The sequence below is a fragment of the Nicotiana tabacum genome, chromosome 1 (assembly GCF_000715075.1).
Source record: "Nicotiana tabacum cultivar K326 chromosome 1, ASM71507v2, whole genome shotgun sequence".
NCBI classification, from domain to species: Eukaryota; Viridiplantae; Streptophyta; class Magnoliopsida; order Solanales; family Solanaceae; genus Nicotiana; species Nicotiana tabacum.
The window spans coordinates 18,268,158-18,284,062 of NC_134080.1; the positions used below are offsets into that span (position 1 = coordinate 18,268,158).

At 32.3% G+C, this 15,905-nt stretch overlaps 1 protein-coding gene across 1 annotated transcript; it reads right to left on the minus strand.

Moving 5' to 3' along the window:
* Positions 1-6,283: 6,283 nt before the first annotated feature.
* Positions 6,284-13,587, minus strand: LOC107803696 (uncharacterized). Its single transcript, XM_016627469.2, has 8 exons — positions 13,341-13,587; positions 11,846-11,971; positions 10,387-10,485; positions 9,901-10,043; positions 9,542-9,650; positions 8,323-8,430; positions 7,090-7,230; positions 6,284-6,911 (listed from the first exon to the last, which is right to left on the minus strand). The coding sequence occupies exons 1-8, from the start codon at positions 13,413-13,415 to the stop codon at positions 6,447-6,449; spliced, it is 1,266 nt and encodes a 421-aa protein (XP_016482955.1). The 5' UTR covers positions 13,416-13,587; the 3' UTR covers positions 6,284-6,446.
* Between the last annotated feature and the right edge of the window lie 2,318 nt (positions 13,588-15,905).

Consider the following 15,905-nt stretch of genomic DNA (forward strand, 5'->3'; position numbering starts at 1 on the left):
AATACAGATATTATGTACATTTATTTGAACCGTGCGTAACTAACTCGTCACCAAAAATATGAATGAGCCAAGTAATGGGGACACTAAGAAATATAAATGCAGTGTGCTATTTCTGGGGCCAATTTTTGAATCATATCCGAGAAGTTAATGGGTTGATGCTGAAATATCGGTCCTTTTTCCACTATAATTCTAACGCTCCTTTTTCATTTTCAGCTCTCTCATTTATGTTTCCTTATTAATGAACCTATACATCCCATTCAATGATTCAAATTTTGAAAAATTCTCAGCTTCAACCCTCCTCCACATCTTCCCAAAATGAAGAGGCACTATTTTACAGGTAGTGGACTTTCAATGATTAAAAATGGTAATGTTTGAATGGAGTAAATTACTACTATATCCAATGTTTTAAGGACCGATTTTTTCGAATTAATTTTAAAAATATTTCTTTATCAAATTAACTTTTGGATATTTCCTTCCATCGTCACTAATATCAAATGCAGGTCAAATAATGTGTTAGTTAATTAAACTTTATATTCAGTGAAACACCATTATACAAAATGCATAGAGTTGTTATTTTGAAAAAAAATCGAAATATACAATTAAAAAGGGGAAGAAATATACCAAAAATTCCTGAAATTGAGGCCATATTCAACATTGAGAAGTGAGATGTAAGTCTTAGCTGAAGTCCAAGTTAGATACCTAATTTGACTTTAAACAGTTCTGTCAACAAGTAGGGTTGACTCCTTGCTTGAGCCCCTCTAGCTTCTAGACAGTATACTTCAACGAGTATTTAAGTTTTAAAATTAAGGATTGATGACACAAATATTTAAAAAATTTCAATTTACGGACAGCATGTTTTGGTAGTTTCTTTCATTTGTTTGTGTTTTAAAATAAAATAAAGTATTTTTGTCGGAAGAGTTGATTGATTCTCGCCAGACATATCTTATTCAATATGAAAATCATTTTCTTAACTTTGGATACTCTATGCTATATCCTTTTGGCTATTGTTAGAGATAATATGTGACGATATTGAGTTATTGTGTTGATAATTTTTATGTGATGATGTGGGATTATTGCGTTGATAATTTTCATGTGATGTTGTGATTTTTCTTGTGTTTTAAAGTATGTTCCTAATATTTAGTATTTTGAATCAACTAAAATTTAGGTTATAAAATATTTTCTTACTTGAACTAAGTAAAAGATCCTACAATATTTAAGACATAAAATCAATCAAAATTTTAATTTATATAGATTCATTTCTTATTTGGTCTATCTAGCGTAACCATAATATGTTTTATGGTACTTTTATCCAATCCTAATATTTAGGAGTTTTTCATGTTACTTTTCCTTATTTATTTTCTTTGAAAAATGAACCTTAATACTATTTATCCTAAAGGAATCGAAATAATACTTAATTAAAACTCGAATGCATTTTGAATGAATTACATAATTAAATTTATGTTAAGATAGTATTGAAACATTTACGTTAAAATAATATCAAACAAACAAAAATATTTTATTTGTTTTGAATTTTTTGAAAAGGTGGTAATAAATTGTGCATAATGTCTCTTAATTTGCTTCAGCTGCAAGATTAACTTTTCTACATAAATGTCAATTAAAGATTTATTTGACGTGAGCTACATTAACCTAGGGTATAGGAATAACTTTTTGTAATGATTTTCTTAAAAATGAAGTTGCTAATATTAATTAAGAAAAAGAGGGTAATATTAGAGAGGTCAAATTGGTCAAACTATAATTCTTTTTGCATTAGTGATAAATAGTTTAAAACAATAGTTATAAATTTATAAAACGAGTTGGAGGGAAGCATAATCGCAAACCATAAGGAGAGTTAGTGTTATGGAGCCAATTATAAAAAAAGTTTCCACTTTGTTTTATTCTATATATGTTATCAATATTGGCGATCCTCACATTAAAGATTTATAAAACTATGTAGACTTACAACATTCAAGAATAATTTCAAAGTTGTTTCCTCGTAGTGAACTGTAAAGATTACAAATAAGTAATATGTTGTCACAAGCAGAATGAGTACAAATCAATATTGTACCGCTTTCTCTAATCTTTGAGAACAATATAAAACTCATACAAAATAATTATTAAGACAACCAATGATTTTAGCGGGACGTTATTTATTTCTTGATTGAATTAGCTAATCGATAGGATTAACACTCATTAATTTTAAGAACTTCTATTTTTTTTAATTTTATTTTATAACATAAACATATTGTTTAATAAGTTTATGCATGTAATTTCCTAAACTTTTATACTCATTGATATGGGTACACGCGCAACGCGCGTACTATAAACTAGTATATATAAAATAAGGTTGGAATCAGAAGTTATCGGGTGTTTACAACAATCAAATAAATATATAACACATGTGTTTGCAAATATGATTTTACTAAACTATAATTAATTAATGCACATTCTAAATCTTAATTTCATACCATCTAATACGGATAAGTTTTTAGCGTATTAATGGACAGACAAAATTGAATCAGCCTTTACATTTTAGTTGATCTTTCTATCAACCGAGAAAAGTAACTCTAGAAACTTTAGTTGTCCTTTTTGTATTTTTGCCAAAAGTATGCTAACAGTTGGCAGTCACAAGAAAGAAGAAGAGTGGGCTAAATAAATAAATAAATAAATGTGACATTGAGCCCCTGATTTTGACATTTTGCTAATTCTACCTTTCAAGTTTATAAAATTGCCATTGCTTTTGAGCGTTCAATCGTAGTTCTAAAAATTGAAACAAGAAATAATATGTAGTTAGTAATACTCGAGATTCATTGTCAAGATCAAGAAATTAGTTCTTAACCACTTTAACTTATGAACTTAGCATCTAATTTAATATTTTATTTTACAGGTAAATACACACTGTATATTTGTGTTGTCACGTATATAAGTTGTTTAACTGGTATATAAAAAATAGTCAAAATAGTAACCTAATTCGTTAAATTACAACTACTAGATGCAAATTTTCAATTATTTCTCAAGAAATTCTTATTTAAAAAAAAAAAGATATCGAGAAAAATCATCATTATGATGTTAAGATTTGAAATATCCATAAAATTTAATCTACAAAAGCTCTAAGGCTGGAAAGTGGAAATTAAGAATCTCAATAATTCAAATTCTAAATACTATTTTTCAACATAATTTCAACTAATACTATCGTAACTTTTATGCCCAAACACTTACTAAGAATCTCGAGAATTAAGGCTCTTTTATATTTTAAAAACAAAAGGTAAAAGGTAAAAGCAAAAAAAAAAAGGCCTTACTCTTTTTTTCTTTTTACCAAAGGAATTATCATGTTTCACTTTTCTTTTTTCCTTTATCATTTATTTTTCACTTTAAATGGAATACAAAAAAAAAAAAAAAACTCGATGATGAAGATATAGAAAGTAGATTTACCAACTTGGTTAGGAAGAGATAATATTCAAAAATATCACTGTCAATTGGTCCATTAAAGGGTTCCATTACAACCACTAACTAGCAATAACATTTACATCTTCCTAATCTCTTAAAAAGTTTTGAAAATAATTAAAACAGACATATATTATACATTAATGGGGAGAAAAGTAAAAAGTCGACTTTAGCCATAGTCATCATGAATATTAAAAAATGACATTATTAATGTTTCTAAAATCTTCCCTCCACCATTCACGACTTGATTGAGATATAAAGATATAGAAAAAGAAGGGTAGGGGTGTTAATTAGGTCATGGAATTGGTTTTGAAAATTGACTACAAGTTTGAAAATTCAATACTAGTTTGGAATTTAATTATGCAAGCAGCAGAAGTACATACGTGGACTAATCGTGCAACTACCCCTTGTTTTTTTTTTTTTTTTTACGATATGTTGTTTTAAACGTTTTCGCTCCGTTTACTTTTACTCGTCAGGTATACTAATAATAGATTTTTATTTTTACTTGACACTTTACGCATATCAAGAGAAGACAATTTTTTTTTCCTGTTATACTCACAGTATTTATTACTCATTTCAAATCATTTTCTCGAATCCAATAAAATATGCATCAATTAATATAGGTATCATGATAAATTATGCACTTCATTTATTATTTCTTAAGGGGCGTGAAAGTCAAAACGTGTCAAGTAAAAGTGAAGGGAGAGAGTACAACTTAACTAATCAAGTATCAAGATCGACGACCTAACAGGCAATAGAGTGGATGAAAATCATAGGAAACTAATCATAGGAAATCATAGGCAATAGACGTATATTGGGAAGAGATAGCATGTACCAAATGAAATGATCTAATTGCGCGCAAACTAATCTGAATACCATCGTATATGCAATTTAAAAGAAAAAAACAATGTTCTTTTTCTGGCATAAACCAATTTGTCTCAAATTTCAAATCTCTTGTTGTCATTTAAGATGGTTAAGACGTTTTGTATGATGTGCTATAGACCTAAAATGAGGTAGTTCTGATAAGATGGTATTGTTGTACAGTCTGTATATTCTCTACTTTTATCCTTATGGTTGTATATGAATAGTCTTTACAATTACACAAATTCCACCAATATTAGGTAAATATGGTGCAACCAATGAATATTATTGACTAGAGATATTAATCGGCGATGACACTTGTCTTGAGTCAGTACCAAAATTCCAAAACCCATTCATGTTAATTTGTGGTATTAGTCAATCCCACAAAATATATTTTAAAGCATTTTAAGCATGATGTTTAAAATATATTTAAAGTTTATATGTATTTAAAGATTAGCCAATTTTGCTCAAACATCATGACACGACATCTTAGAGTTTGAACCTCAAAGTTCAAACTTCAGGATACCGTGTCTTAAAGTTCAAAAATTATGCCGAGGAATTCGAATCTTATATCCTGAATTTTAAATTATTAGTTCAGAAATTGAGGACACTTATCCTAAATTTCAAATTAGCATCTCAATAATTCTGGACACAAGTCCTGAATTTCCAAATTCAGAATACTTAGTTCTCAAGTTTAAATGAATTGGTTAATCTTAATACACATATTTTAAATAACGAACTTAAAAGTAGTTATTGCTGCACCTCACGCGCTGTACCGACTAATTTGAATTCGTATAGCATAATATCTCTCTTGAAGTTCAGATTTAGATTGTAGATCTAAAGATTGAGTTCCTGCCTGATTTGGATTCTACTTTTGCCTTCCACTGCCTCTCACACTAAACTAAGAAGATATGGCTGACATATTTTACATAACTTTTTAAAAGGCAAATAAGCAGTCACTTCATTTCATAGTGATCTTTTTTCACCTTTACCCCCAGAAGCTTTTTTTTCACCTTTCAACTTGAATTTTAATGCAATAACCTCTTAAAGTTTTTGCTTTGTCCCTTACATATGATTAGAATTTTGGGCGTACCATTGAAAGTAAGATCTCCTTTTTGCAAAGAATTTTTGCATCTGGGGGAACACAAGGGTACGAAAACACTGTTCTCGCCCTCATTCTTCTGCCATACTAGAAATTTCTCCTATTAAGTAGGACAACTCATATTGTCCCCACAAAGTTAAAGACTTTTATTCATAGATGGCAGTCTAACGAGGAATGACTATGCTGAGAGTTTTTGAACTTTGCAATATATGATTTCGCTGGCATTTGGACACAAATTTGATTGAAATTCGAAAAAGAAGTTTTTTTTTTTTTGATTGCTAAAAAGAGAATTTATTATTAAGCAGGAAATTAAGAAGTGTCATTACAGCACGGAACTGATCTTAACGATACAATCCCTAATAAGTCTTTGCAGAAAGCAGAGAAAGCAAATAAAAGTGATTCACTCCAAAAATAGTCTTCATACTCAGCGTTAGTAAGTAAGTTCCAGTTGCTCCCATACTGTGCCAGTGTGTGCGCCACTTGGTTTACTTCACGGTAGACATGCCTAACATCCGGCTAACCCAGTTAAAAATTGAAATTGTGCTTGGACATGCATTTTATTTGAATTTGTGAGTGTTACGGAAAAAAAATCACCCAAAAACTGCCCTAAACTAGTTTTTGGGAAGTTGAAAATTTTTGAAATTTTTTTTCCCAAAACATGATCATATTTCGTAACCAAACAATGTTTTCAAACTTTTTTTGAGAAAATGAAAGACAAATCTATGGCCAAACGGGAGCGAAAACTGAGTTTGGAAACTGAAGTGCTAACTATTTCATCTATAGATCCAACCTTCCTTGTAGTGCAACTGCTGTATAGGGTATGAATGTAAATTTTAATAATAGAAGCATTATCAGAATCTAACATTCTGGAGCTCAAAAGATTTGAAACTGCAACATGATATATTCATCTCACTCAGAATGATTTTCCAGCACAATCTTGAGTCTTCAATTTGCATACTCTCTTTGCAATGACACATTTCAAACCCATAATATACAAAGTAAAAATGAAAAAATGAAAAAAAAAAAATCTCACACAAAGTGTCTACATTGCAGCTACATTTCCGGTTAATGTACAGTTCCCCAAATAAAAGGGCAGCAAATTAAGAATTAAAAACTCACACGTGATGTTTAGAAGAGCTCCTGAGACTAGTAACTTCTGCTTGTCACCGAAAAATGCATGAGCTCCTGAGACTAGTAACTTCTGCTTGTCACCGAAAAATGCATCCGGTAAAGGAGGTGTGGCAGATTCATCACTGCCTTCGGAGAGTTTGGCCATTTTAAGAAGTTGGTTGCCTAAATCATGAGAACCAGTAGCTTCTGGAGCCAAGGGGGGCTCTGCAGTTTCTGCGGTAGAAGGAGCTTCCGAGTCCCTTTTATCACTTTCTGATGAATCATCAGCATCTTCTCTTCCATTATTTGGCTCATTGGAACTTCCACCACTGCCATCCTTCGGAACACTAGGGATCACATCAGGTTGAGCTTCAACACCAACACGTCTCAGGTGTAGCTGTTGAATAGAAAATACAACCAAGTGCTTAGTTGCAACATATTGTTCTTTTCATAAATTACTCGATAAACACTTCACAGATTGGTAGACCTAAATACTTAAATTCTGAACCGAAAAAAGAAGAAAGAAGAAATAAACATGATGCTCAGATGAACAAGCGACAAGTAGTAGTTTATACCTGAAGATGAAGATTCACTTCATCAGGCCTTGAAAGAAATGGAAAATCACCACCACTCTTCAAGTATGCCTGTCTCGCACCAGGGTACCTTTCGACCACTTGATCTTTGAGTGATTGAGGGGTTGCGCAATAGTCATTTGTCTTCACACAGCAGAAATTACGATGCAACAGGAATCCATCAGATGCTTTCTACTTTACTGAATCTAGTAAGAAAGAAACTAGCAACATTGCAAAAGGGCAATAATATCAATCAATCAACTACGCCTCAATCACAAACTTGTTGGAGTTGGTAATAAGAATCCTCTACATTCTGCTCTATTCGAACCCATTTCATTCCAATACTAAATAATTTTCTTTTTAAGTCAAGTTAGACGGTTTCTAGGACGGCCATGAGCTACATTAGTACGGTGACATCTTTGTTTGGACGAAACATATCAATCAAACAATTAAATCCAGCTCAATTCCAACTCACAAGCGCTCTCATGCATGATTTCTCTATATCCATTCTACTCAATTCAGGTCCATTTCCCTTGGCGTTAGGAGTTGCATTCACTCTCACACTTATCCATACACGATAGCTAGTATAATCCCCACAGTTAACTTTTACGTGCAAAAGAACTCGGAAGAGTGGTAATCTGCTCATTAGTAAATGCTGAAATTATGCGGTGAGGCCTTGGATCAAATATTCCTATCCCACTAGGTGAGGAAGAAGTAACTGGTCCTTTCCTTCCAACAGTGAGAAACGTCAACTAGCAAGGAAAGATTAAAAGCAATAGTGTATGGGGAATTCCTTGATATCTAGCAAGTAGTTGGTTTCCTAATTTTTATGACTAGTAAAAAGGTGAAAGACCAAAATCTCTTCACCAAGAGCTACAGACTATAACTAGTCTAGGTTAAAGTTTATATTCATGCAGCCTGTTTCCAAGCAAAAAATGATGATCATAGTTATTATGACTTCTGGAATAAGCACATCTCAGAGAAAGAAAAGATTCATGAGGAATCATGAGAGCAACAGAATGCAGGAGTGTCCTGTTAACTTGAAGGATTGATGTCCTAAAATTCCAGAGAGGAAAAGATGTAAAGAAACACTTGATGTGCCGACGGCATGATGTATTAAAAATTATCTTTCTGTCACCCCATAGTACCAAAAACGAGAAAGTTGGGGCATGTTGACTCACGCACGCATATACAGATATTCAACAAACAATATAGCTTTGCAGATTATAGACATACATCCATTATAGTGATGGAAGAATCTGGAAGAAGAAGGGGTCCAACTGATGAAGCATCAGCTGTCAATGTCAATCTCGATGCCAAGTCGTCTCTTGAGAGTGTCTCAACCTGCATCAAAAGTTTCATGAGTTTATGGGAAAAATGAGTCAACTTTTTCTATAAGCAAATAGTTGTGGTATCAAGAAAGAACAAAAATCAAGGAGAGTATGTGATGGTAATTTATTATTTGGACAACTGAAAGAAAATGGACAATTAGGGTCAACAAAGTTAGAGGACTATCAAAAAGGAAAAAATCAAAAACCAACCACTTTGACAGGGTAAGAATGAAGCATACAACAACAAGAAGGTATCAGCAACAACTGGTTTTATTACAGAGCAGCTCAATATCTTCATGTCGATCTATTATACACATCTGCATCTACTATTGGGTAGAACTTATAACTGTCTTAGCTCTTCCACATCTTTTGTTTCATTTCTTTTGGAACAATCATAGCGACTTTTTTGATCATGGATCTACTACCAGAAATTCAATGTGCAATCCTGAATAATCTCATTGTTCAATTATTCATCCATTTCATTTTACCAAGTTCAATGTTACCGAATTAGTCAACATTTATCGAAAGATATATGAGTAGCACTTTAAAATATTATCATCAAGTGTCTCATGGTGCAATAGTAGCATATTAAAACATCTCATGTTCTACATTTTGGGCAGCTTGAAGCTAAAAATCCAGATTCCAGAGAAACAACGAAAGCAAGAATGCTATGAACCAGATTAACTTAAAACGTAGGGAAAATGACACCAATCTGACAGGAGGTAAAAGATAATCTGCATCCAATTTTATCCAATTGAGATTCTGTACTTAAAAAAAGAGGGACAAAAAAATTTTGGGAAAAAGAGAAGGTTAAGTATGTTAGAACTGTCTCAAAATTGTTTAACATGATTCTAGAGCTTCTTCTGAGAATGTTTGACAAAAGAGAGGAGAAAAAGGCACAAAAATGAATACTATACACGTGCAATGAACAGAACATGCATAAAAAGTCACTACACTTCCTTTGGGGAAAAAGGCCAACTCGGAAGCAGCAAAAGAAATATGCTGAGCCAAGTTCAGTAGACTGCTAATGGCTACTTTCTGAAAACAGGAAATTTCCAAAGAATTTGTGGTAAGAGCGACACAAAATGACTGTAATATAACAAAAGGCTGAACTTAAGCATTACCTGGGAAACAACAAAATCTACAGAGTCTGCAATAAAGGGTTCCTGGGGACTATCACGAATTCCAGATAACACGTGCCGCTTCAGTATAAAAGAAGGAGCCCAACCAACACTGCAATAAGAAACCAACAATAGAAGAAAAATACCTTTTAGAATATGACGAACTATGTAGTTAAAATCATAAAAACATTGAGATGCAAGAACAATGATGTGGTACATATACACAAAGATATTAGATCACCTATCGCTTAGTTAAATATAAGCAGAAGATGTAAAGTACCAATGCTAATCAGTCATATTTAACTTATAACAGCAATTTAGTAGCTCTTATGATATGCAAAAACAATAAAAAGAAAACTTACATGGGAGCCCATGGCATTGCAGCTGAGAAACTAGTGGTCTCCACAAATGTGTTCGAAAGTACCAAGGACCTAACACGCCGGGGACGATGCTGAGCAAAAAGTTGTGCTAAGAATCCCCCAAGAGCTGTTCCATAGAGATGAATCTGTAGTGAAAAAAGTTTAATACATCAGTTACTCCCTTTATCATGAACAAACCTTAACTCTCTTTTTATTCTGAACATTCAAAATGCATGATTTAACAATACAATCAAACCACTATCAAACAAGTGACAGGTCAAGAAAACTTATAGATGTATCTTTACATGCACTTGTTTGCATACTCTTATCTAAACACACACACAAATAAAGAAAATTAACAAGTTGCATCTTGCTAATTCTAAGTTGCTTATCTCCTGGATAAATAAGACAGGTCAGATTGCACACATTACAAGTTCGGGCTTAAGCTGTAGCCATAAAGTAAGCTACTGAGATGGAAAGAAAACATACGTGGTGAACATCAATAGCATCTAGAAACTTCTCAAATGCTTGAATCCACTCGTGGTTGTTCCATGCGCGTGGAATATCAACAGAAATTACACGGTAGCCCTGAGAAGGTAAAAACCAGAAAACGTTAGCTTCCTTCAATTGAATTTGAGAGTTGTCTTGTAGAAAAACTTGCTGGGAGCTACATATCGTGGAAAAAGAGATATCCATATAGATTGTAAGATGCAAAGAGAACCTTTTATCCCCTGTGTTAGTCATCACTTGACTAAATCCTGAAAAATATGTTGCAAAAGATTCTGACATCACTTGGAAAATGGTAAATTTTATTTCGGTTTATGAGGTTGTTAGTCATCACTCGACATGATACTAAGCCATGTAGTAAAGAGGGAAAGCCAATGGCGTGAGCATTATCTATTTTCCAAGATTCAGCGCAGGAATGTGTTTTCTTGAAACTTAGCTTGACAAGGAAATCATTAAAGGAAGTGCAACTTCTGCTACAATTCATAAATTGCAATAGTTATCACTACTATAGGGACATATTTCCCTATTTGTATCAAAGACCGTTTCCAAGTAATATGCTATGGAAGATACTACAAAGTTTCTTAGATTATCGCTTCTACCTATAGAAGTAATAAAGCCCATAATATATTAATGAGAACTATGTTGCTAAAATTTTAATATTGACGAAAGAGGTTTTAGGAATCGCCGAATTGCTTGTTACATAGACTTTTATCTATCGACTAAAATCTGACATCTATAAGATAAATGGAAAAAATGCCACGGCAAAACTAACCAATATTTTACATGTTCAATTTTATTTTGCAGTTGCATTCGGTCAATTCCATGTCACTTTGAGCTGCAATTTGTTTTCTAGATAAGATAATCTCTGATGACAGGTTGAGAAACTGCCTAAAGTAATCTCAAAGTGATCAATTTGGTCTCCGGATATGATAATCTAATGGCTGGTTAAGAAAGTCAATAACGTAATCTCAAAGAGATCGATGTTTACTCTTGGTGTGTGTGTGTGTGGGGGGGGGGGGGGGCATGCTCAAGTGATATGCTTCTAGTGATAATCTTAATCACTAGATATCAATAGTCTATTCCTTCCATCTGCTTAGTGGTAGTTTTGAAGAAGTTTTAGTTGCACTTTTGTCATAAAATTTAGGCACTACCAAAGTGCATGTTTTGTTCTAACGCAGTTCTAGTCGTTTGGCAACTTATTGATGCCTATAAGAAATTCTGGAAGTTTCCATAGTTCTTTCTCAAAGAAATCGTAAGGTATGCAAGTTTAAGCGATTACGTGATCCTTTATATTCATATATATATTTATGAGTAGCTGAAGTGATCACAGTCACAAATATGACCCATTATTCACTGTCGTTATCACTCTCAAAGCAGATACACAAACATTTAGCAATAACTAGACAAAACAAGCAGAAGAATCAGGAGTTTGCCTCCTTACCTTCATAGATAATGACATGATTTGTTTGTAATATACATCAGCAGTTCCAGCTATGCCAGGGAGGCAAATAAGTGGAGGAACTACTTTAGGACCAAAATCATAATATCTCCACTGTTTTGACCCAATCTGCACAACAGATTGGAGTGTTAAGAATATTCGAACATTCAACGAAAAGAAGTGTCCTTTTATGCTTCTCAATAGCCTAACTAGAGAATGTCAGACACCAAAATAGCTGTATTTGTTTGTGAATGAAATTAACATTCAAAATTAGATGTCATTGGTCACTTAGGAACATAGTATCATATCTTCACTCATTTAAAGAACAATCAAAGTCAAATGCATAGAATTGAACACAAGCTTTATATTAATTGCAAGGGCGGGAAAGAATTTAAAACCATATTTAAAGTCAAATGAGTAGAATTGAACACAAGCTTTATATTAATTGCAAGGACCAGAAGAATTTAAGATCAAAATCAAAGCCAAGATCAACAACAACCTCAAGGAAGTAGCCCTCTTCTTCATAAGAAAAGAAAGTAGACATTCCAATTAACCAAATTATCTATATGTAAGCAAAAAATGAGTAGAATGCAGTTCAAGACCCAAAATTTAGGAAAAAAGATCTTAATACAAACACAGACGTCCATTTCCTCATTCCATTGTAATTAGTACGAGAAGTTCTTCAGCTCTCACGGAAAAAAATCCACTAACAATATTCACACACAAACTAATCAGACCAACAACAAGGCAACGAGATTTGCAGTTGAAAAGTGCAAATTCTATTGAGAGGAACTAAATGCGATTCGTTTAATATATTTGAAAAAGGAACTTGATAAAGGTAGCACTACAATCACCACAATATTAATTCAGGGCAAAATTGCTTTAGAGTTAAAAATGATAACTTTAAGCAACTTAAAAGAACTTGCTGGACTTACATTGAGGAGCAAAAGCTCAGTCTTTTTCATCACTCACAAAAAACACACTTCGTAATTTCTACAAAGATCACATACCATACTCATAAACATATGATACTCATTGGCCTCCTCAGTGGCGGAGCCACATGCACTTAAGGGGAGTCAAACCGACGCCCGTTTGTTGGAATTAAATAACATTTTAGTTAGGTAATTTTTTATAAAATTTATATATACTATGTATTGACACCCCTTCGCTTCTTGGTGAGTTTATTTCTTTATATTTTGATTCCCTTGATGAAAATACTGGCTACGCCACTCGGCCACCTAACAGTCATAACAGATCACAAGCAAACTCAGAGGTCCCAATTTACAAAACTTTAATAAAATAACAAAAATTATGGGTAAATCACAACATGATCAGATATTCAGATTCATTGAAATCCAAGAAAACTATAAAAATGCAATCAAATAGAATAAAAGATGCAGACCCATTTGAGAGAATCAGCAGGGAATAGAATTTAAAAAACCCAAATCAGAAAAAAAAGCCAAGAAATTGATGGATAAAGTAAAAGTGGGAACTTTACAGGGATCTTGTGAAGGGGAACTTGAGACTTAAAGTAGATGTAATCACCAGGCGCCGAAAAGACGCCTCCTTTCATAGCTCTGAATAATATTCACCTCGGCTCGTTGACTGCAGCATATACTCATCAATCAAAGCTATAAAATTTGTTCAATGGAAAATCTCCATCTTCTTCCCCCGGCGTGGGTTTTTGGGGTCTATTGAATTTCTTCCCAAAATCAGACATGGACGTACAATGAGCTGTGTGTTTAGGTAATGGGATTAACATCCCACGATATGAAAGAGAACCCACGTGGACGGGTCCCACTCACAGTCTCATGATTGGTTCAACCTTTTGTTAACACACATTCCCTAAGGTAAATTTTTTGGGTTTTGACGCCCTTAACCACGAAACAAAATTATTTATCTTATCTATCCGTTTTTCTACTCATAAACTAATTATATTTTCTACCCATAATAGTTTTTATAGGGATTTTTCTTTATTCTCCAATTTTCTTTTTATTTCTATGCTCCTTTTCTTCTTCTTTTTTTCCTTTTCTCCTTTTTTTTCTCGTTTTCTTCTTATTTTTTTCTTTTTCCCTTTTCTAACTTCATTTAACTTCTTTTTTTTATTCTTTTTCTCTTCATAATCTAATTTCATTTACCGTTTTCACTATTTTTTATTATTCTTTTTTATACAATAAGAAAAAATAATTGATATAGTAAATATTTGTTCACTTTTTTTAATATAACTAGTACAATATACCTTCTTTTTTTTTCTTTCTCACTTATTAAATTCAATTAATAAACTAAAATAATATTAGTTGTCACTTGATCTAATTCACTGAATATCACATTGATTGTTGCTGAGCACCATAAATTACATAATCAAATTCTAAGAATCAACACGTGATTGTCATGTAAACTTTAATCTATTTGTCTATAAATATCAGTACGCACTCTACCATTAGCAGTAATACAACCAGTTATAGAGCAAGAAAACATAATCTACGGCAACCAAATCTCCATATATACTAGTTAGAATAAAAATGACAATAAAATATTAAAAAATGCAACAAAAGTATAAGTAGCAAAAAAAACTTTTAGTACCATGTGATACCAATGGTATATATGTATACCAATAGAGCACGTGATTTCTCTAGAATATTGCTACAACTATCTGTGACTATACTATTGTACCAAAACATTAAAGGACGCAATAAAAGTATGAGAAAATTACATACTCGTATTGCAAGCTAAATATTCGCAAAACAACTTGCTCATTTTGTATACTAAGAGGGTATATAGCTGTATAGAGTTGTTCCAACAATTGCCTATAACTATAAATAATTTCATAATAGAATTCACTTAAGATGCAGCTAATAAACCAAAACAATGTTCAACTACCATATGATACTAATATGGCATATAACTATACCAACATGGTATACAGTTTTACTAGTTAATTCCCAACAACTATATGACTATACTACCATTACATAATACACATGCATAAAGAGAAAAATAAAAAAATAGTGTACCACATATTAATATAATAAAGTATTTCAAGATATTGTACTATATTACTATTATTAAAAGAAAATCAAATATTGTACCAATTACATGCAGCTAATACAACCAAAAATGATTCAACTAGCATATGATACCAATATAGTATATAGTTATACTAATAGGGTATATAGTTGGAATGAATTGTATATTAAAATGGTATATTTGTATACTATTTGAGTATACAAATTCGTCTTCTCTGGTTCAACTATATTTCAACCCAAATTTCTAAAATCTACTACAAAATCTCCACCAAATTGACTAAAACTTTAGCTACAACCTCCAATCAACTTTCCAAACAAACCCATACAGGATCGGATTAAAATAACTAAAAACTCAAACAAACCAAGTTATGAGTTTCAAGCTTCAAGGTCCTTCAATGGTGAATTTAAATTTTTGTACAATAAATCTCCAAAAACCAACATCAAAGGTACAATCTACATATCAAAGAACAATAACTAACGAATCTACACAACTGTGGATGAAAAATGGTTGCCATAGAAAGATTTCATCAACAGTGAGTACTTGGGTTCATAAGGAAAAAAAGGAGGATTGTTGTTTTTTGGAGAGATATTTGAAGTTCTAAAGAATTTGCCAAGATCAGTGTGGATTATTCTAATGGTCACAGGTGTGAACCGGATTGTTTGGTTTCCATTCACCTAATGGTCACAGGCTTCTGTACAATAAATTTTGAATTTCTGAAAACAAAATCTGTCATAAAATTTCAAAAAAAAGCAATTTTCTAATGCATAAACTGGATGATAGAAGAAAGAAAGATGGTTGGCAAGGAAAAAATCAGATAAATAGTTTGGGCCCCATGGGTAGGAGTAGTAAATAATTTGGGACGGGACATTAAAGGGTAAATAGTTTAGAATTAATGGATATAAAGTGAGATTTTCTCAATTTTTTTTACACTATCATTTTTTACTTATCGTAATTAAATAAAAAATAAGATGATAATATTGTGGCCAAAGTATATGTAAAGATACGTATTATGTATTCAAAATGTATTATTTCTAGT